The 22,246-nt window shown below is 39.0% G+C and overlaps 1 protein-coding gene across 5 annotated transcripts in view; it reads right to left on the bottom strand.

Annotated features, from left to right (window-relative positions):
• The window catches only part of CUNH8orf34 (chromosome unknown C8orf34 homolog), a 226,540-nt gene extending 207,172 nt beyond the window's left edge, over window positions 1-19,368 (bottom strand). Inside the window, exon 1 of one of the 5 annotated variants that reach the window (XM_045581470.1) lies at window positions 19,068-19,368. In XM_045581470.1, the coding sequence (XP_045437426.1) occupies window positions 19,068-19,136 (69 nt within the window). In that variant the 5' untranslated portion in view covers window positions 19,137-19,368. The remainder of the gene's footprint in view (window positions 1-19,067) is intronic. The other 4 variants (XM_045581469.1, XM_045581467.1, XM_045581468.1 and 1 more) reach the window with 4 other exon arrangements.
• Between the last annotated feature and the right edge of the window lie 2,878 nt (window positions 19,369-22,246).

The raw sequence follows: 22,246 nt of genomic DNA, 5'->3' as shown, positions 1-22,246 counted from the left end.
CTTGTCTTGTGTCATCCTGTTTCTTTTCTGGAGTTTGATTAAATGGTTAATGGCACAAGAACACCAACAGAAGCAGAAAGAAACATATGAATATTCTATATAATAAGTCAGCGTTTTTCAACCGCTGTTCCACGGCACACTAGTGTGCCGCAAGATGTTGCCTGGTGTGCCGTAGGTGCAGACAAGACAAGAATTTTATAATTTTTCACTATTTTGTTTACTTAATATTTCATAATAAAGTAATTATAAAATACTTTCTTTGTGTTTATTTGATTCCTATTCAAGAGAATTACTTTACATATAGTCAATATAGGCACAGAGTTAAATTTTTTAACATTTTCTAATGGTGGTGTGCCTTGTGATTTTTTTCATGAAACAAGTGTGCCTTTGACCAAAAAAGGTTGAAAAACACTGTAATAAGTCACTGTCACAACTATACCATGCTCCTCCACTTAGTGGTTGGAGCAAGCAGTGGTGTCCTAATTGGGTACACATGGCCATCTGTTAAGGAATGGAAGAAAATATTAGACTTACATTTTGATTTATTTTTATTTCATCTCTTGAAAATGTCCTTGTTTACATGTTTTATTGTGCATAAAATTTACTAACACATTTGTATATGCCTATAATTTAGACATGAACATAAATATTGTGGATGCATAAACAAACATTTTTTATCAATAAGGTGAAATGATCAAAACATTCGGACACCACTGACTTAGAACCTGATGTAGGTAAAGCCCATGTCAAAAATTCAATTTCCGCCTGATTGGCATGGTTCAGTAGTAGAGAGTCAACCTATGAACCAGGAGGTCATGGTTTGATTCCTGGTCTGGACTTGTGCTCAGGTTACGGGCTCAGTCCCCAGTGGGGAGCGTGCAGGAGGCAGCTGATCAATGATTATCTCTCATCATTGATGTTTCTATCTCTCTCTCTCCCTCTCTCTTCCTCTCTGAAATCAACAAAAAATTATTTAAAAAATTAAATTTCCCATATCTCCCCATTGAACATAAATAAAATATCTCTCCTATACGGCATAAAATTAAGTCCAATGAAGAGGATGCAGATGAGTCATCACAAAGCCATCTCTGCTAGAGTTAGAAAAATTACTCAAAGAATCTTATTGACATTGATTCTATAATACCTTTTCCTACATGAAAAGAGAAAACTACTTATTAGCTTGTGTTGTATGAATTGCTCAATCAAAATACATATTCTTAATCTTTACAATAATCCATTAAGCTGGAACTATTTATCCTATTTCATGTTTGATTGTTAGTTAAGAGAGTTAACTTCCTAATACACACTTCTAGTGAAAGAAGAAACTGGTATTTGAACAATTTACAATCACAAAATCAAGCACTTCTTTTTTCCTAAGAGAGAATCCTAATTCTGGCACTTAGATTTATTTTATCTTGGACCAATTATCTACATGCTTTAAGCCTAAATCATTTATTCTTTAAAAGAGAATGAAAGATAACTACTTTTAATTGATTAGTATGTTTTACATGTGCACTTTTTTAACCGCAGGAAAAAATACACTAATGTTTAGGAGCTCTGAGGTGTCCTCTAAGCCAGTGTTTCCCAACCTTCTCTCATGATGAGAATCACCTGGTGGAGTTGTTAAAACACAGATTCCTGAATCCCAACTAAGAAGTGCTAAACTAGAATTTTTGGGAACATATAGGTAAAATTGTATACTTAACTAGTGCTCTAAGACAGATTTTATATACAGAGCACTAAGTTAGGTATGCAATTTTACCTATATGTTCCCAAAAATTCTAGTTTAGCACTTCTTAGTTGGGATTCAGGAATCTGTGTTTTAACAACTCCACCAGGTGATTCTCATCATGAGAGAAGGTTGGGAAACACTGCTCTAAGCTTCACTCTCTGAATCCCCAAGCTCACGTTGAATAATTACAAGGAGGTTCAAATGTTTTCATCTGTTTGGTGGCTAGCAGGATCCTTGAACAATATTCATATCTGGTCAATTTTGAATTACAACAAATCATGTCTAATATGAATAATGAAAAAGACTGAAGCCTGCTGTGCCACAGTCAGAAATTGGAGAACATTTTTTATTTTAAATTGGATATCATGAGGTAACAACCTGAGTATCAAGGATTATGAGCTCCCATTCTGTGTTTGATGTAGATTTATCAAAAACATATCAGAATAGATACAAATTTGGTCCTAATATGAACTTCACAGAAAAATTTCCTACATTTAGTTTAACCATTATTTAACTAAGAAAGAATTGTAATATATCATTTTGGTTTTGCTAATAATAATAATGCCTTGTGGCTCTATTTATTTTAACTGTGTGATATACCACGATTACTAATTGGATAATAAACTCCAAGAAATGTATTTATTTCAAAATGAATCTAGGGAAAAATGCATTTTGTTTTTTTTAGCCACGTGCTACTGTAAATAAAATATACTGTGACTAAGAAAAGGAAATAGATTGTATTATCAAATTAATCAGTATAACAGAGGGTAAAATGAGACAGTTTCAGATGTCTCAGAATTTTGGGCTAAAACATTTAAGTTGAGAAGAATGGGTGAGAAGTAAATTTTGTGATGGCTAATTTTATCTGTCAACTTGGCTAAGTGATGCCCAAATAGCCGATAAAATATTTCATTTTGTCTGCAAGGGAGTTCCTAAAAAAAGTTAGCATTTGAATCAATAGAGTGAGTAAGGAAGACTGACAGCAACATGGATGGGTGTCACCCAATCTGTTAAGGCCCTAAACAGAACAAAAAGGCCAGTGAAGGACAAATTTGATCTGTGAAAGCTGGGACATCATATTCTCCCAGCTTTGGACATTGGTACTCCCCTGGGTCTTCAAACTTACAGACCCAGAAGAAAGAAGAAATTACATCACAGACTTTCCTGGTTCTCCAGCTTCCAGAAAGCAAATCATAGGTCTTTTTAGCCTCTATAATCTTGTGCATCAACTGATATGGGAGAAGCTAGAAATTACTTATGTCAAGTTTTAGCTGTCATGTTCTAACAGTTTGCTGAACTCATTTACTGACACTTGGCCTCAATAGAGTCCTACATTCAATGAGGTTGAGATGTCCCAGTATATCCCATATAAGAAAAGGTTAATATGCAAATTTCCTGAACAGCAGGACGACCAGGTGCTATGATGTGCACTGACCACCAGGGAGCAGGATGCTCAACTCAGGAGCTGTTCAGTGTGTTCCCACAGTGGGAGCGCCGATCAGCCAGGAGCCGGACTTGCTGTTTCTTATCGCTGCCTTAGAGGCAGGAGAGGCTCCCACCACCACTGCAGCACTAAGGACCCCTCAGAGGATGTCCACCTGCAGGCTTAGAGAGCGGGCCTAAGCTGGCAGGCAACATCCCCTAAGGGGTACCAGACTGAGAGAGGGCACAGGCCGTGCTGAGTATTATGCACTGGGCCTCCAGTCCTAGTGTAAAGAAAAGACTCCAAAGGCTTAGAAAGAGAAGAACAGTGGAGTACAAACTGTACATTCACTTACTACCAATTCTAAACAGCCTAGAAGACATTCTCTTCACTACCAAGAGAATACCCTTGATAAGTTTTGTGGTGACAGTCTCTACAGGCCAGAGATAACAATGTGAGTTGTCAACTGAATAGACTCTCCAATTAGCTGGGATGATGTCATCCAAACTAGCAAAGAGCAGGTGGCAATGCTTAACTTCCATAGACAAGATGGACATATTTGCCATAATAGGGAAGAAGGACAAAATGATAAGCAAAATCTTTTGACCAGCAGTCAAAATCTTTTGACTTTCATATTGTCAGATAATCAATCATGGTGTCTTTAAAAGTGAAATAGATGGGCAGTGCATGGAAATATAACTTCATCCATGTAATAGAAAAATGAAACTGGATCTGCTAAGCTGACACCTGATTTGGGTTACCACAATAGAGTCTGGCTCCATGAAAATTCAGGGGTGCACCAAGCTGGTGAAGCCTCTGAAGGCTCACTAATCTTGTAGAATATCCTCTCAAAAGGGGCTGCACCCCCATTCTCACCCCGCCTAATTCTACAAAGAAGCAAACCCTCTTTGGATTTTGGAGGCATCATGTACCACATGAGAATGAACAACCCATTAGGCTACCCTTTTTGACTCAGGCAAGACAAGACTCTGCAGCAGGTCCAGCTTCCGTACATGCTGCTCCAGCACTCAGTCCTTATGCCCCAGTAGATCCAATGATACCAGCAGTGCCTGTGCCAAGCAAGATGCTGCTTTGAGTGTCTGGCTAGCCTTCATAGGAGAATCCCAGGGCAGAACTCTTAGAGGGTTTTAATGAGGTCCTGTCTGCTTCTCCAGCTAGCCTGTTTCCTTTTGAGATGGACCTCTTGGCTTGTTACTGGACCCTCTAAGAACATCTGACTATGGGAATATGAATTGGCCATGAGACCTGAGGTGCTCATCATGAAGTGAGTATTCTCCGACTCACCAAACCGTAAGATTGGATATGTATATTAGCAACCTAACTGAGTGGCCAGATTATTATGATCTCTGAATGCATAATAATCTGGCCAACTCAGTGTATTTGTATCTCAAATGGCTACCAAAAGTATTGTAGACTTTTTCTGGAGACTAACCATCTATTTGCTCTGAGTTTTCTATCAGCCAGTGCAAAGGGGGAAAACCGATCAGATGCATGATTTATAGTATCTTTGATATCAAATAAATAGGTACTCAAGAGAAGTACACTGTGTGGCCAGATTATTATGCGTTCAGAGAACACACAAGTAAGTTAAACTGACATAGCCTCCTTCAATGCCTACGTCTGCTGCATTGCCTCCATTCCCTCAATCCATTCATATGTCTTCATAGGGAGTTCACTATGACCCATGAGTAGGATGAAAACTTGAGACTAGATTAGACCTGGTACTGCAGGTAAAGTGGCATAAAGTCCAGGTGGACGACTGGACTGTTACAACACTATAAGTTCACTCCTAAGTCTGCTAAAAAGACAGGTAGAAAAGCTCCCATACCTTAAGAATATTTATTTGTCCACATAGCTGATCTACAGCCAGGAGTAGAGATCCACTGATTTATAGACAGTGGATAATGGTGAGACTCAGAGATTGAAAAAGAACAGAACTGGTATATTGTTTTCAAGGATGTCAAGGGACAGGTGTTTGAAAGAACACCTTAAAATGTGCATAAAATTTAAGGTATTTATTTCCTGTCTGCTCTGTGGGTCTGAACCAAAAGAAGAAGAAGGAGGAGGACAAGAAGGAGAAGAATTGAAATAAACAACAGCATATAAGCTGGGGAAAGTGTTAGCCAGAAGTGAAGCACTGAAAAGTCCTTTAATTTTTCATGAGGAAGGCAAAGATGTTGCTCAACTTTAGGATTTTAAGTTAAAAATGCACCCTACTGTTCTGAGATAACCTTAAAAAAAAAGAAATTAAGTTTAAAACTTCCAAAAAGTAGAGGAAAAATATCTTAAACAACTTATTAGCAATTCAAATTCAGCAATGTAAGAAAATAAAGTATACATTTTAATCAGAATCAATTTATTCCAGAAATACAAAGTTGGTTTAACATTTTTAAAGTTCAATAATGTACTTTTTCCCACTAATAAAGGTCAAAATCATATGATAATTTCAATATACAAAGAAATATCTTTAAATATTATTGAACTCAACTTTTAATTTAAAAACCCTAGCAAACTATTAAGAGAAGTAAACTTTCCTAACTTTATAAAAGGTATCTATTAAAAAAAACTAATAAAATTACAGCAGTCATTCCTCTAAAAATCAGGACCCATACACAAAAAATATCAAGTATTACCATTTCTATTCAGCATTATTTTAGAGGTCTTAGGCATGAGAGTAAGACCAGAAAAAGACATAAATGCCACTGAGTCTGAAAGAAACTGTCATTTTCCCCATTTTCCATTAAGAGTAGCTACCATATAATCATATGGAGACCTCCAAAAAAGGAAATAAAAGCTATAATGACTAAAAAGAAACCACTCTGCCGTTGTCACCAATATGGCTCTCAGCAAAGAAAAATACAAAATAATTTCCAGCTAAAGTAAAAAATAAAAACGGCACATTTCTAGATGCACATTTAGAACCAAACTGAAAAATGTATTGCATTTTAATGAAATCCACTTTCTAGTCCAATCAATAAATTAACCTGTGGTAAAAGCCTCTCCTGTTGCTTTCACAGATATGACATTCGGAAACACTTAGGTCATGACTTTACTTACATGAGCCTCCAAAGTCAGATTTTTAAATTTCATTAAAATACAGAAGAAAGTAATATAATAGATTCTGTAGCACCTTCACTAGTCCAAAGTAGAGTAAAAATGACCAATCTTATCTAATAAAGATGGGCTATACAAATTGAATGTAACTCCATGACGAAGATGACAGCGCCCACAGACAATAAGGAAGGAATATGCAAATTGATGCGACAAGGCAAGAGGAGGAAGGCTGCTCCAAGTGAAGGTGGAAATGTATCTGAGGGCCAGAGTGAGAAGGAAGGCCTATTCTTGAACGAATTTTAATGCATCAGGCCTCTAGTTTATCTATCTTTAGCTCAGTAATGCATTTGCTTTACATTTAAGAAAAACAAATGTGGACTCTGCTAGCTATTAAATAAAATCTGTGTTAATAAACATTAAATTCATAATTAACATGCACCAGCTATATTTTATTGAATCATTATTACCTAATCAATAATAGCCAGCATGAAATATAACAAAACCTCCATTTAACAATTCCATGTATACTATACCTATGTGAGAAAGAGGGCAAACAATTAAATGAACTAGAATGCCTTTTATTTTAGCTGCACCTTTCTTAGGCTTGAATGATTGAATGGCATCATGAAAATATTTCTTTTATACAAATCACAATATTTATAACTACACTGATAACTGAGGACTCTATGTTACAAAAAGAAAATAAAGAAAATCCAAATCAGTCTTGTTTACACACACAAAGAAAAGGGGGGGAGGGGTTAGTTGACTCACAAGCTATAAATTTTAATTCTTTTTCTTTTGTGGATCATCTTTTAACCTTTGTGTATTTTTCCTGGTGAAGTTTAGAAATAACTGAAAATTTTAGCTTGCTTTGTGTACAACATTATGTTGTATTTCTGTAGAGCACGCTGTTTTGTACGCACTTATTCAATCAACAAGTATTCAGTTGAATTCTTACGATGCATATACCATAGTAAAAGACAGATCCTCGAAGAAATGGGAGGGGAGGGGGGAGAACCAACAACAGTTAGAAAGAAAGCCATAACTCAGAAAGTAGTTACATAACAGTGTGGTTAACCACTAAAATAAGTAGCTCAGCCTCTCAGTACAACAGGAGTTCACAGAAAGAGAACAGCTGGGGAAACTAGAGCAGTGAAAAACTTTAATTAAAAAGGCAAACACAAACTATCCCCTAATAAGTGGTGGATGGTTGGATAGGGGAATACAATAGAAACTGGGATATGTGCCCAGGTATTTCTTTTAGAAACAAATACTCAATATGGCAGCTGCCAGGAATGTGTGCTTTTGAAGGTTCTTACCTGAAGCCCCCTCAGAATTGTCCTCCCACAGAAGGCAACTTATTCAGCCAAGGTCACATTCTTTCCCTGGAGGAAGTCTGGTTCTGATGACAGGAGTACAAAGGCCTGACTACCATGTATCCACTGGAACAACCCTACCCGCCTCCCATTCCAGAGCCCCCCAGGTGATCCTGTCTTTATGATCAGCTGAGGACTCTATTGTAACTTCTTCCTCTACTCAAACCCTCTACCCTTCCTCCCTCAAGGTGCTGATCTCGTGAATGTACATACAAAGCTGCATCTCTGAGTCTATTTCTCAAGGAACCTAATCTAAGACATTATTGAAGAAAAGGGAAACATTACGTGTAGAGAGATTATCAAGAAAAGACTTGACATTATGTTTTGGCAAAATTTATAAACTAAGCTGGCTACATTGAAGGTGGTGTGTGGGAAAAATGAAAAGTTCTGGTTAATCAGATTTTGAACAACCCTGAATGCCACCCTAGTTAGGAATTCATCTCATAATTCAGTGTTGCAAAACCTTTGCATCCTCAGTGCTCCAGGACTGTGAATTCATCCTTCTATCTGACTGGAAGTAAAGCCAAATGTGGTAAAAGGCAAGTACAAAAATTCTCTAAGGTTTGATTAGCTTTGAAACTTACATGAACCTTAGTTGATGTATTGTCCAAAATGAAAACAATAGCCAAGTTAAAGTATCCGAAAGATAGTCCAAGTCTCAAAAGCCAGGGGATTTGTATGTTTATTTCCCCTTGATCCAGAGAATTAAGAAAATCAATAAAATAAGATGTGCAAAGTGGTGATAGGGAACAGCTAGTCCATCAATTATATCATTAATCCATGCAAAACCACTATGACTCACCTGCTGTAATTTAATAATTCCCTTCCTTTAGCCACATTCAATAAATTTTCTCAGGTGGAGGGAGCGGGGGAAATTACATGAACCTTGTATTTTGTCCACAGTTAGCATTTGTTATAATGGATGCATTCTCATGTTTAAGAAGCATGGTCCCAGTGAATGGATAAATGACATGATAAATGTCACTGTTTGGAACAGTTAATTTGTCAGCCACATGTAGAATGGCTCAGAATGGCACAACCTGGTGGAGTTTGTGTGGTTGCCAGGATTAAACTAGCAATGATGATAAGAGCAAGAAAGTGTCGCAAAGAACAAATTGAAAGGATTTGATAATTTACCAAATATATTTGTTTAAGAAAAGTCAGGCATGAAAGCTATCTGGGCCTTGGGGAGAATTATTAAACCGTAGTTGAAATAAAAAGGTGAGGAGTGGAACATCTTGTGTTGTTTTGGCTTCCCTTTAGTCATTTGAGTTTGAGGTACCTATAAGATAATCTACATGGAAAGTCTTTCAAACAGTACCCACTCACAATTATTTCTGGGATAGAAGATGCCATGTAGACAGCTGTCGATGTGGTGATGGTACAGCACATTCCCACCTGGCCTTAGACATGTCCAAATGAGATGCCCCATGTTTCCGTTATAATGCTGTCTGCCACCTCCCTCAGTGTTCATTTTTCCAGTTGATTCCTACAGAACCGAGGACAAGTCTTATGAAGATAGGAGACAGGTAATATGTAAAGTGCACAATTGTGTGTGTGTGTGTGTGTGTGTGTGTGTGTGTATGGGCGCGCGCGCACGTGCGTGTTTTCTCTTTGAAAAAGGGTTTTTAAGGTGGGGGAGGGCTCACAGAGTGACAGTAGGTTCGTATTTGAAATGTTTGACTTCTTTTTCATCTCCCCAGGGCACCATTTCTACTCCCCTGAGGCTCACTTCCACTCTACCTGTCCTCTTATCACCATCACTTCTGATCTGGTTCTTCAATTAGGGTTTTTCTCTCAGCCTGGGGCAAAAATCCCCATTAAGGTTTTAACTGACAAGAAATTCACTCTTAATATGCAAATATGCTACTAGTCATGTGAGAGTCCGTAAGGGCCTCTAGAAGACCAAATCACCTAAAAGCAATATAGCAGCAAAACAGAGCTTGGAAAACAGAATGGGTTCTCAGAGCAAAAACTAGCCCATTAATCTGGTACCTCATATAAAAGCAATGAACCATTCTTACTTTCATTTTTTTGTGTATCTTACACAGTTGTACTAATATTGCATATCCAGGGTTGGGCAACAAGGAGGCTTAGAGTTGTGAGTACGTGAAACACAGAGCTTATTATAGTAGTATTATTATTCATTAACCAATGCATTATTTATTTGTATTTCCACTGTAAGCCTACTTTTGCCCATTCCTGTGTAGAGTTCATCTTTTCTATATTTTTAATGGCTAATCCATGCAAAATGGCTGGGGAAAGTTGATTTCACCCTTTTTGAAAAAAGTTAAGAGGAATAAAAATGAATAGCAAATTACAGGAAATGGGCTCCTGAATAATGTGGAGATATGTCAAAGGACAAGGTTGACCAAGCCCCTTTTCTCATGGAGGTTATATTATAGGAGGAGCCCAATAGTGAACAGGTGGATAAGAAAGTGCCAGTGGCTGAGCACTGGGGTGGAAATAAAACAATGGCAGGATGGAGGCTCACTGGGAAGCTGTGGGGAGTGAGCTGTCTGTAGGGTCCCTCTGAGAAGTTTAACTTGAGATCTGAAGGGCAAGAGGGGCAGCCAAACGAGGTGTTGTGGGGAGGGGAGAACCTTTCAAGAAGAGCAAACAGATCATGCAAAGGCCCAGACCCACAGGCAGATGTTAGGCAGCCATGTCTCTGCTATTCCCAAAACTCATTCTGGGAGAGAAATCATCAAACTGAAAATAAATTTTCAAGAACCCAAAAGGAGCAAAATATTTTGTCCAAAGAAAGCCAGCTAGAGTGTGTAAAAACAGGAAACAGATAGCTCAAATATATCCTACCATGTATCTAAATTACTTGGAACATGAATGGGTGACTTACGATTTGTATCACATACTTATATTCATCCTTATTTCAGAAAGATTTTAAGGTATCTTCCACAGAACTAAAAATTATGATCAGATTGCATAAATGAAATGTGAAGGGAATAAGATAAAGTACAACAAGTGAGGACATTATGGGGGGGGGGGTGATGATAATGGCCTATATTCTGGCTATCACTGGGCTATGAGTTTTCCAGAAACTTAGAGCAGGGGGTGTGTGGTGGGAAAGGAGGGCCTGCTATCAGTTAAACAATTCTAAATATCCATATGCCTTTTCTGGATTATAAAATTAAGCAGTAGTTCCCATAAGTAAGAGGATTCTGTCCGATATAATAAACACGTCCCTCCACATTCTTGAATTGACAAAACTGTATTTTCATGATCTGGTTCTTACGGTGACTCTCAGTACAGACAGGCTTCTTAAATCACACCACTGTACAACTCAGTAAAAGTAAGTCTTCAATAAACCATGTCATGCAGAGTGGGTATCCAAATCACTGTTCAACTAATTTTATCCCAAATACATTTTTAATGACTTGAGAACTTAATGTACATGACCCTCATGCATTCTTCCCTAAATATTATTTCTCAAAACTGAATGATAGATGATCTAGTGACACTGATCTCTGTCTTAGATTCCCTACCAATCCACAGATCATAGCAATGAGATGGTGCCAACTATACACAGACTTCAATGTCTTCACCGAATGTTAAGTGAGGATTTGAGTTAAAATAATTCTGTGAAAGATGATGCTTCATATGAATTTCCAAAAAGTAGAATATTTGTCTTCTGTGTAAATTTAAAGATGTTTTTGCCATACCTTTGCTATGCCACTAAGAGAAAAGATATCAGGGAATGTCTTAATAAAGATTTTTAGTTAGAATAAAATAATATTCTGTTTAATAAACTGTAGTTATTTTTAATTACCATTTATATAATGCTAAGATGATTATTATATTTTTTAAACAAAATATAAAAAGAAAAAATGAAATACCAGGTCCACTAGAAAGAATTCATAAAAGTAAGCATTAATTTTGAAAAAATCTCAAAGACATATAACTACAAAAAAGGTTATATAATGAAGTCCACTTCACACATAATAGATATGTTATTTCAAATATAAGAAAAAACAAATCTATCCTCAATTCAGTTTGTCACTATGCATTTTGATCAATAGTTCAAACAGTAAAGAAATGGGAGTTATATACTACTCTATGCTCCAGGCTATACTTCAAAAAGAAACTCCTCTTTTTTATGTTAAAGGAACAACTTACAACCTAAAACTATCAGAATGTTTCACATAGAACACTACCCAACAACCAGAGCACTTAAATATTTTTAATAATTCATGTTTTAATGTGATTTTTGCTAAGAACTTCCAGGAATAAAAGCTACAACAGAAGTGAACAAATCTTCCCTTGACTTTATTCAGTTTACATACTTGATTCTTTGGCAAATTTCTTGAAAACTAATATCTAAATCTGATTTCAAAATGAGTCTTACTTCTAATATTATAATGCTGCAATGAACTGATGAATATGAAAATGGACATGGCATATACACAGAAAACAAAGATAGCTTTTGTAAAATTACAAGTGTATCAGTCTTTTCTAAATCCACCTGAGTTTTTGAGGACAGGAAATGTTTTACTACATTTATAGTTCTCAGTAGGTAATACAGTACCCAAAAATGTATACTGAAGGAATGGAAATAAGGTTTCAAATATTATGCACTAAAGAATTTAATATCTGTTGAAAAGATAATAAAGTCATAATGAGTTTTCAAGGTGAAATCTCCCATAAACTCTGAGGATATTCCCAGACTCCTAGCACACATTATCATTTATACACAAGCCACACTCTTCAGAAGTGATGGGCTTGTCCTGATTTCTCTTCATTCATATATGTATTGACAACTATTTAGTAGACTACCTGCTATGCACCAGACATTTTCTATGAAGACATAAGCAGTTAAAAGTGATCAAATATCTGCCTTTTAGAAGTTATTTTCTAGTGGAGTAAAAATAACATAAACTGAAATTATAAAAATCCAGTGAAATAATATCAAATGACAATGCAGATGCGAAGAAAAACAAAGAAAAGCATATTGCAGAGAGTGATGGGGAATGAGGGAGTGAGGGTTCCTTCTGAAATAATAAAAGATATTCTGGCCTGTTTTCTAACTTTACGCAATGTTTCCAAATTTTGCCAAAGCATATTGTCAATGCTGAGATACAGCAACAAGCAAGGCCTCCCCTGCTCCCACCAACGAACGAACACACACACACACACACACACACACACACACACACACACCCTACAGTCACACTTTACTCTGCCGAGTGCTGCTCTCCTTTCTCCTTTTCAGAGATAGCAGAGCCACAGCCTAAGCAGATGTACACTCTGAGTGTGTTCTAATTTTCAAAAGCAATTTATTACGTGGTCTGTCACTGGGTTAATAGTATCAACAGAAAAAAGAAATAGAAGCAGCATGTAATGTAATGGCAGCCAAGTGGCAGGCACTGAACTGGGCTCTTTAGACTTCGCTTCCTCTCACATGCTTCACATAAAATACTCCTTAGGCATGTCACAAGGATGAAGACATGGGTGTCCACAGGGATCGGGTAACTTGCTCAGGGCCAAGCGGACAGTCAATGACACTAAGCCAGAGTTATCACCAAAGATCACCTGCCTCACCCCATGTATTATAGCTGTGCCATGCATCTTCCTCTGTATTAAATGCAAATGAATTTGGGGGAGTTAGCAGTAAGCCTTGCACAGCGGTGTGAATTAATTTATCAAGCCCTCTCCAGAAAGCAGATATTACAACGAGAAAAATATGGCTGAAAGGGAATTAAGTTAACTCACTAAAGTACATAATTAAAAGTTATTCACTGTTCATAAAGGCTAATTAATAGAATGGAGGATGTTTTGCTCTCCATTTAAAAAAATAGGTATGAAGATATGTCCTGGCCAGTGAGTTCAGTTGGCTAGGGCATCATCTAGTATACCAAAAGGTTGCAGGCTGGACTCCCAGATAGGGCACATACGGAACGCAACCAATTGATGTTCTCTCTCACATGAATGTTTCTTCTCTCTCCTTTTTCCTCTCTCGAAAATCAATAAACATAACCTTGGGTGAGAATTTTTTTTTTTAAACTATGCTATTTTCTAGCTGGCTCTAGCTTCAATGTGTTTTTTTCCCCATAGAAAGAAAAACAACACGTCTTTTCAGACTGAGACTTCGGTTGACTTTCACCAACTTCACATTTTTGAAGACTGCAGGAAAATAGAATTCCCCCAACGAGTTTATCAGATATGTTTCCCATTACTCAATTCAAGTCCTGCGTGATTGGCAGAAATATTACAGAAGCAATACCACGTTGTTTTACCTGCATCCTACCAGGAGGCATAGGATATCGATCGGTTTGATTATTTAAAGTAGTGTCTGCCAGGTTCCTTCACTATAAAGCTACTTTTTTCCTTTGTAATTAAAACTATTCTGTGAAAAGACACTAGAGATAATGTAACATCTCATTCCTCGTCCACTTTTCACCCATTTGTTTTAGCATCAATTCATGTTTCTTGCCTGAATCTGCCTAAGAAGATGGTTGCCAAGTAGTGATTTTCTAACTCCATCATCCCTTCTATTTTCATTAATTGGCATTCTACTATATGATAAAGCATTCTCATCTCCCTATAAATTGAATACATTCATGGATCTCATTAATGTCCCTGTGCAATAAAATACTATTTTATACAGCAAGATATTGTTACCATCGTTTTTTGATTGTTTTGATTCTTAAGATGTCCAAGATTTAGTTAATAAGGGCTTCTTAAAGCTGCCTTCTATATTCTTCTGACATGTACCTATTTTTCTTTGGCCACTTCCTTATTTTCTGGCATAAGATTTCCAGGTTCATCTTGTACTTTCTCAGCTCCAAAGCTGGAATCAACCATTTCTCCAAGGATACCTCGTTCCACTAACAGAGAATGATATTTATAATCCAAAATCTGGTCACTACATGTGCTCATTGCTACTGGGGTTTTGCTATTCCCAGGCCTTCACAGTAAGGCAGAGTGAGGAAATAAATGTATGCATTTATATATATACTCATTTGTTAATACACACAAATCTATACTTATTTTATTACATCTATTATATACTAGTTTATTAATACACACAAATCTATACTTATTTTTATTACATCAATATCTATTTTATTATTGAAAGTCATGAAGCACATTAATACCCCCAATTTCATTCCAGCACTACAAGGTCCATTCTACCTTTTTTCCTTCTTATATTTGTGATGCCCATCTCCATCATGTGATAGTTTGCTCACATTGTGTTCAATATATTTAATTATTTTCTCAACACTCCCCTATCTCGTAAGTAACAAATCTCCTGATCCTGCCAGGTGACTACCTGACACTCTCCAGGCCAATCGGATTTCAGGGTTGCTGATGTGGCTGGAAGGTGTGGGACAGGGCACCGGAAAAAGTCACTTGTGCAGCAGCAAGTGTGTGACTGACGCAGACTATGGGTGACCATACACTGGACATGAGTCCATCTCATAACACCTGCCAAATCAATCAGCACAAATTCGGGGCCATGTAAGTAAGGGTTCTTTGAGCTAAATAAAGAAGGTGATTTTAGTTGGAGAGAATCAGATTGCATTTGGAGAAATACAGTGAATTTGGTTGGCCACGTCTTCAATACACAGAGATTTAAAATTCCATGGAGATTTTATAAAGGACCTTTTATTCTGCTTTCTGGTAGTTTAGAAATTTACACTCTTGTGAGTATGCTCGAGCCTTAACCAAGATATATGACTGCCCTGAGCAGCTTACAACCAATAATTTTCAAGTAATTATTCTATTTTAACAGCGATGTATCCTTCTCTATGTTGAAAATAAATTTACTGTTATGTTCCAGGGCATATAATCTCCTGGAAATGAAGTTAAGCTGCTTACAATATCAACAAAATAAATCTCTTGATCCCAATAAGAAGCTATATGCCAGTTAATTATTCAGTTTCAGAATTTCTGACTGCCAAATTCTTCGATGGTTAAGTGGTTGGCCTTAGAGTTTGAGATAAGTCTTGTGTTTACATTATGCTTCTTCTCTATGTGTGTTGCAAAAATACTCCCCTTTGGTGGGAGACAAACCATGTCACAATTAAGGAACTATGTGTGGAAATCCGTGGTAAATGAAATTTTAGTGGTAATTTATTGAAGTGATGTCAAGCATTCCTTATAGATCGATGCTCAGGCTTCCCTACCTGCCAGCCCTGAATAAATCAACAGAATACTGAAAGTGTTACATCTTACAAAAATATAAAACAGTTATGGAATGTAAGTCATCACTACCATTTTCATCTTAAATCTTCATATTATTTAATTAAAATATCATTATCCAAGACTCTAATGCAATGATTTCTAGATATAGTTTTATAATGCCTCAAAACATCTTCAATCATATTTAAAGGTAGCATAAACTTACTCTACTAAATCATCTGGAAACAAGATTCATTTTAATTTAAAGTAGTTTTTGAAAAACCATATTGTGTGCAACACTTTATAAGCTTCTCAAATGATAAGATTTTAGAAATAAGCAAATTAAGTAAGAGATAAACTAGCAAGTAAGTAAATAAGATATCCAGGTGAGCTGAAACTGGTTTGGCTCAGTGGATAGAGTGTCAGCTTGCGGGCTGAAAGGTCCCAGGTTCAATTCTGGTCAAGAGCATGTACCTTGGGTGCAGGCACATCCCCAGTCGGGGGTGTGCAGGAGGCAACTGATTGATGTTTCTCTCTCATTGATGTTTCTAACTCTATCTCCCTTCCTTTCTGTAAAAAATCAATAAAATATATATTTTTAAAAAAAGATATCCAGGTGAAAAACAAACAAAGCAGGATATAATAACCTCAATAATAGTATATGTGACATTTGCTATTGTTTAAAAATAACATTCATGTGCTCTCTTTGAGATACCGCATTCCAATATGGTGGTTTTTTTTTTTTTAATAAAAACAAAACATTCCAAATTTACAAAAATCTGTAAAGAGGACATAATGTCAGGTCTTGTATATTTTCAAAACAAAAGTAAACTTATTTCACCAACTCCACTACCTCAGCACAAACACACAAAAAACACAACAAAGCACAGGTAATAAAACTAGGAGACATCTAATCATTTCAATGAGTGATTAAGAAAAGGAGATTTTAGCTTATGTCACTGTTTCTTAAAATGTGGTCCAGGAATTAAATACATAATAATTTGTGCCTCTTACTATATTTGAAAACATGGTTTCCAAATTAGTTCTCATAAGAACCACTGACCAAAGTGCTAGGAGTACTGAGGAGAATGTTAGATCAACAATATCTGCGTTACACCTATTTATCTGGTTTTCTAGAATGAGAAGAAATAGGCAACTACAAGCTGGTGAGATTGTTCAATTTTGTGACGTATGTGTAATTCTACTCTCAAAACTGAGCTCCTATAAAGATCTGCTTTTCCTAAAAGAGAATGTCTCCATTTTCTCCCTTCAATTTTTAAAAGTGCACATCAATCCTTAAAAAGCAATTACTCATCACTACATATGGGATGTATGTAACACGTCATCAACAAAATCTACAAAAAATCGAAGCACATCATTTTTTTCCTTTGTATTGAATTTATTGGGGTGACAAATGGTGAACAAAATTACATAGGTGTCAGGTGCACATCAACTGTACACCGCACTGTGTGTTCACTCCAAATCAAGTCTCCATCCATCACCATTTATCCCCCCCTCCCCTGCATAGTTTCCTCCACCTCCCCCAATCACCATACTGTTGTCTGTGGCCATGAAGCATATAATTTTGTCACTGTTTTTTAGTGAGGAAGTCTTATGATTTTATGAGAAAATTTTGACAAAAGTTAAATCTCATCAGTGCAGAACTAGCTGGTGAGCATTTTAAAAAATTTGGACTTGATAAATACAAAGTTGGATTTATTTCCTAATTACGTAGAAAGTTTACATACATTCCAAGCTCTATTGTCACTTGGAGAAATTCTTCAGAATTTTACAATACGTTCAGAACAGCAACTATTAAAAAAAAACAAAACAAAACACAACAATAGTAAATTGTACATATTCCAAGAGAGTAGAAACACTCTAAATATAATTACTTTATCTTTCTTTTGATGTAATTGGAACAACGGGCCACAAAGGGTTATGATGCTCCTGTTTTTTAAAAATATGCATATGGCCTTGCCTATAATCTCTATTTCACTAAAGGTAAAAGGAATCTAGTAGCTCCAGCAATTCTACTTTGCTTTTGGATTTGGACCTCATTTGCTAACCCTTTTAGAGAAATAAGAATCAATTCACACAGTGTAGGACGTTATGACCTCACAACGTGAGTTTCTCCAGAAACTATGGCCAGTCTTTTAAGACAGCACATGAAAGATGGACAGAAAACCAAGAGATCGTGCAATCCTGGTTCTTTCAAATCGCTCCTCCCCAGAGAAAAGACCCATCTGATGGCATGCCCTTGTCCCTGTCTCCCTTTTTGTGAGGAGACATTAGTTTGAATCACTGTTTTCTCTGCTGTTCTCACTCTCTTAAGTCCTAGAAAAGCTACTCCATTCTTGGTACCTCACCCCGCTGCTGCACTTCAGCCCCAATCAGAGGCCAGGGACATGTAATCCTGAAGAATGGCCACAATTGCTTTTTGTGAGGGTAAGCAAGAGTATCTGGACCCTCCCACAACCCCTGGATGCCTGCAGGTGCCTAGCGAGTTCAGCCGGGAGGAGAAGGGGCAGTGGCCTCCCTCCCTCCTACCTCCACATCTGCCCAGCCCCCTGGCAGCCGGTGGGACCCTTAGCCCGCTCAGGGTTTCCCTTTCCCATTCTCATTTGCTTGAGTCCTCCCCTCTTTCTTGCTTCTACCAAATTTTTGTCACCAACATTGTTGGCAAGAGCACACAGCAGAGAGCCAGGTCTCCTTCCCATAAATGCAGTGTGTGCTCTCCCTGAACCTTTCTCCGCCCCTCTCTCCCCCTCATCCAGGGAGGGCCTGGCAGGCTCCCCTCTCATCCAGACCCCAATGGCAGCGGCTCCCTTTGACAATTTCATTCAACACGCCCGCACCTGCCCAAGCCCACTCCTTACCAGACCCACCTCCTCCCTGTTAACCGTGTTCCTTCCCCTGCCAAGCACCTCCTCCACCTTTCCCAGTTCTACTACTGCCCACATGTTTAAAAATTCAGTATGTGAAACAGCATGAATTCCAGAAAGTGTGTATGCGTGTGTGCGTGTGTGTGTGTGTGTGTGTGTGTGTGTGTGTGTGTGTCCTCCCTCAATCTGTCGGGGTCTTGGGTGTGACTTGGAGTGCTGGACAGTTAGATGCTCAAACTTCACTGCCAGGCTGAGGCTGGGCCCTGCGCGCTCACCTGTCTGCGCCCAGGTAAGCAGGGGGGTGCCAGCCCGCCGGGTTCCAGGACCCCTGGCCCAGAGGCAGGGAGGGCAGCGACCTGCAGCCACAGGGGCGCCACTCCCTTACCCTCCAGGTGCTCTGCTTCTGGCAGGGCACCCCTCCCTCCGCAGAGCCTTACCTCAAACAGGGGACCGATCTTGTTCTTCTCCAGGTAAGCCTGGATGCGGGATTGCTGATAGGACGCCATGGAGACAGCAGAAGCCACGCAGGGTGCGTGCGGGCTGATCGCGCCTCCGCCTGGGGCTCGCCCGCCCGCCTTCTGCCCTGCCTGGGGCTGGGACGAGAGCTCAGGAGCCCAGGCTCCCCGGCGTGCAGGTCTGGCCCGGCAGCGGGTAAGGGAATGGGGCTCAGAGGACTGCCCGGTTACCCGCACAGCGCCGCCAACTCAGGCAACTCGGAGACGCGGGGAACTCATTCACTGCGCGCTCAGCGCTCAGGCTGCACCGCCCCCCAGGCTCCTGGCTGCGGAGCCCGCCCCAGGAATTGGAGCAGCGGAGCCTTCCTCCTCTGGGCGGCAGCAGCGGGGACCAGGGGGCTGGGGCTGGCGGGGAGCTGCTGCTCCGCCCAGAGGGGCACCTGGGGGCGCCTTTGGCGGCTGGGGGGCCAGGGCTGCACCTCGTGTGCAGGATGCAGGATGCGCGCCCCCCTCCCAGGTTACAGCACAAACAACCCCAGCTTCTCCCCAGCCTGAGCTCGCCCTGCCCGCCGCTCCCTAGCGACAGCGCAGCTCAAAAAGCCAATGGTGAAGGGGCTTCTTTCAAAGTGCATATAAATCTGGTGCTTGTTGGCTACGATATGGCAGCTGCAGATGCAGTTCGCAAAGGGGGTCGTCCCCACCACCCCCTGGGAACCTCTCTTCTCCACAGCTCCTGCGCTGCCTACCCTGGTTCAGGGGCGGAGAAGGGCAGGGTTGTGAAAAAGGGCGTGTAAGTCTGAGGGTCTGCCACGAAAAGAAGTTGTCTTCCTTTGGGAAAATCTGACTTGGCTTGGAGGAAGTGGACCCGGTGACTGCAAGCTGAGAGCCCAGCATAAAAGTCCTAAGGGGTGGGAGCAACCCTTCAGCTTTGGACAGGAAGAAGAGATCAAAGCAAGCCAGTCCTCCATTCCAAGACTGCCTTCCTACCCCACACATAATCATGTCTATGTCTAATCACATGGCTGCATCTCACAGGCTACCCTGTTCCACTGAACTGTAGGTACTACATGATCTCACATTTAGCCAACACCTTTCTTATCACGCAGGGGTTTCCAAGTTGGAGATCTGCAAACACAGGTTTCTTCCCAGAGCTCTCCTTCTTGTGGAACAAAACAAAACAAAAACAAACAAACAAAAAAACCTTTGAGGCTCCCAATGACGATTTCCCTGGCTCCTAACCATGATATGTTACCAAACTAAAAAAGATTTATGTAAGTAAATATGATGATTTAGGATGAAGGGGATAACTGTCCTTGAAGCACACTGTAGCAGTATAGATTTCTTTTCCTGCACTGGGTTCTGGATTTCTGTAATTCATAGTTTCTTTGTTGTCATCAGTGGTTTTTCACCTGTATTTTAAATGATATACTTATGTGGAAACGTGCAATGGTTTAGATAAGAATGGAATATCCCAGAAAGTATCATTCATTTTGTTTAAATAACTCAGATATGAAACCCACCAAGATACCTAAGAGCTTAGCTATTGCTGGTAAACAGACACAGACATCATTTGGAGTGGGCTGGTGCACAAGTATTACTTTGACTGTCCAACTCAGTGATCTGCCCAGGGAGAGTTATGCTGAACAGCAGTGAGATGCTCAGGGTTGTGGATCAAAGGTGTACTTACTTATATTTTTTAAACATGTCCAGAAGAAATTAAACATACGAACTATGTGAAAAGTGAAGTATTTGATACCACATAGCACTGAAGAATCAGAGTGGTACTTTTCTTAAATCAAGGAAACATTAGTAGGATACTGTTCAAAAATCAGATAATTAACATGCTAACTAAGTCTTCACGGTTCTCAAAGCACTGCACGGGGGGCATTGGGTAGAAAAGACGAAATACATATTCATGGGAGAATCGTAAAAAATATATACATTTGTGTATATTAATACACGGAATACCCCAAAATGACATTTTTAAAATTCAGGAAATATTTTGAAAGTTTTCAATGCCTACCTCAAATACTATCTCCTTTTCTTGGTTCTTTCCATTTATCCCCAAACCTGATGTCATTGCTACAATAAATATGTATGGCACAGCCTCTCCATGGCAGACATTACGTTAGGACTGAGGATGCAAAGGTGAAAGTCACTGTCTTTATTCTCGGGTGTTCAGTCTTGTCTAGGCAATAGGCACAGACACAAATAATGACATCAAAAGTATTGTGCTAATACAGGATATATATATATATATATATATATCCATCCTGTATTAGCACAATATATATATATATAATGTTGTGCATTTTCTAATGACGGAAAATTACCTGTGCCAGAATCTTCAAGGAATGCTTCATAAAGGAGATGGTGTTTGAGCAACATGTTGAAGGAAGAGTAAAATTTTAAAGTTTTTTCAGATAGGATTGGTAGAGTGAAGATGCCAATAATATTTTAAGCTTTGGCATAAAAAATGGCACATACAAAGGCAAGGAAACACAAAACAGATTGGGGGTTAGAGAAACATAGGATGTGGCTGGAGGAAGATTGTCTTGTGAGGTTAAAAATGTAAGGTGAGTAAAGCTCATTAAAGGTCTTACTGCTTTATTATTTAGGAGCCTATCAATTTCAATCATTGAGAACATTGACCTTGGAGGTCTAGCCCAGGACAGAATCTAGGCTTTGCCACCAGCTGTGCCATCTTCAGGAAGTTACTTATTCTATCTTATCTGTAAAGTGAAGGCAAATAGCACTTAGTTCCTACATTTATTATAGGGATTACCTGAGGCAATGCAGGAAGCACTCAATATAGGGCCAGGAACACAATAAAGATTCAATAAAGGGTAGTGCTAATATTGTTATTATTGTAATTATCTATATTTATAAAAGCCTAAGCAACTGTTATTATCAAACAACCAAAACGACTGGAACAACTGGTCTATCAGTCAATATGATGCTCACTGACCACCAGGGGGCAGACAATGCAGGAGCTGCCCCTGGTGGTCAGTGCACTCCCACAGTGGATCTCCCACGGCCAGGCATCAGCATCCAACGCCCATTCCTTCTGACCAATCCCGGTGACCATCGCTACCTCTCCCAACCCCACCAGGGTCTTTGGGCCCCAGGCTTGCACTGGGAATTGGGGATGAGTGGCAGCA

Source organism: Pipistrellus kuhlii, unplaced genomic scaffold (genome assembly GCF_014108245.1).
Source record: "Pipistrellus kuhlii isolate mPipKuh1 unplaced genomic scaffold, mPipKuh1.p scaffold_m20_p_14, whole genome shotgun sequence".
NCBI classification, from domain to species: domain Eukaryota; kingdom Metazoa; phylum Chordata; class Mammalia; order Chiroptera; family Vespertilionidae; genus Pipistrellus; species Pipistrellus kuhlii.
The sequence above is the reverse complement of the archived record's forward strand: the minus strand, read 5'-3'. Positions and strand labels throughout refer to the sequence as shown.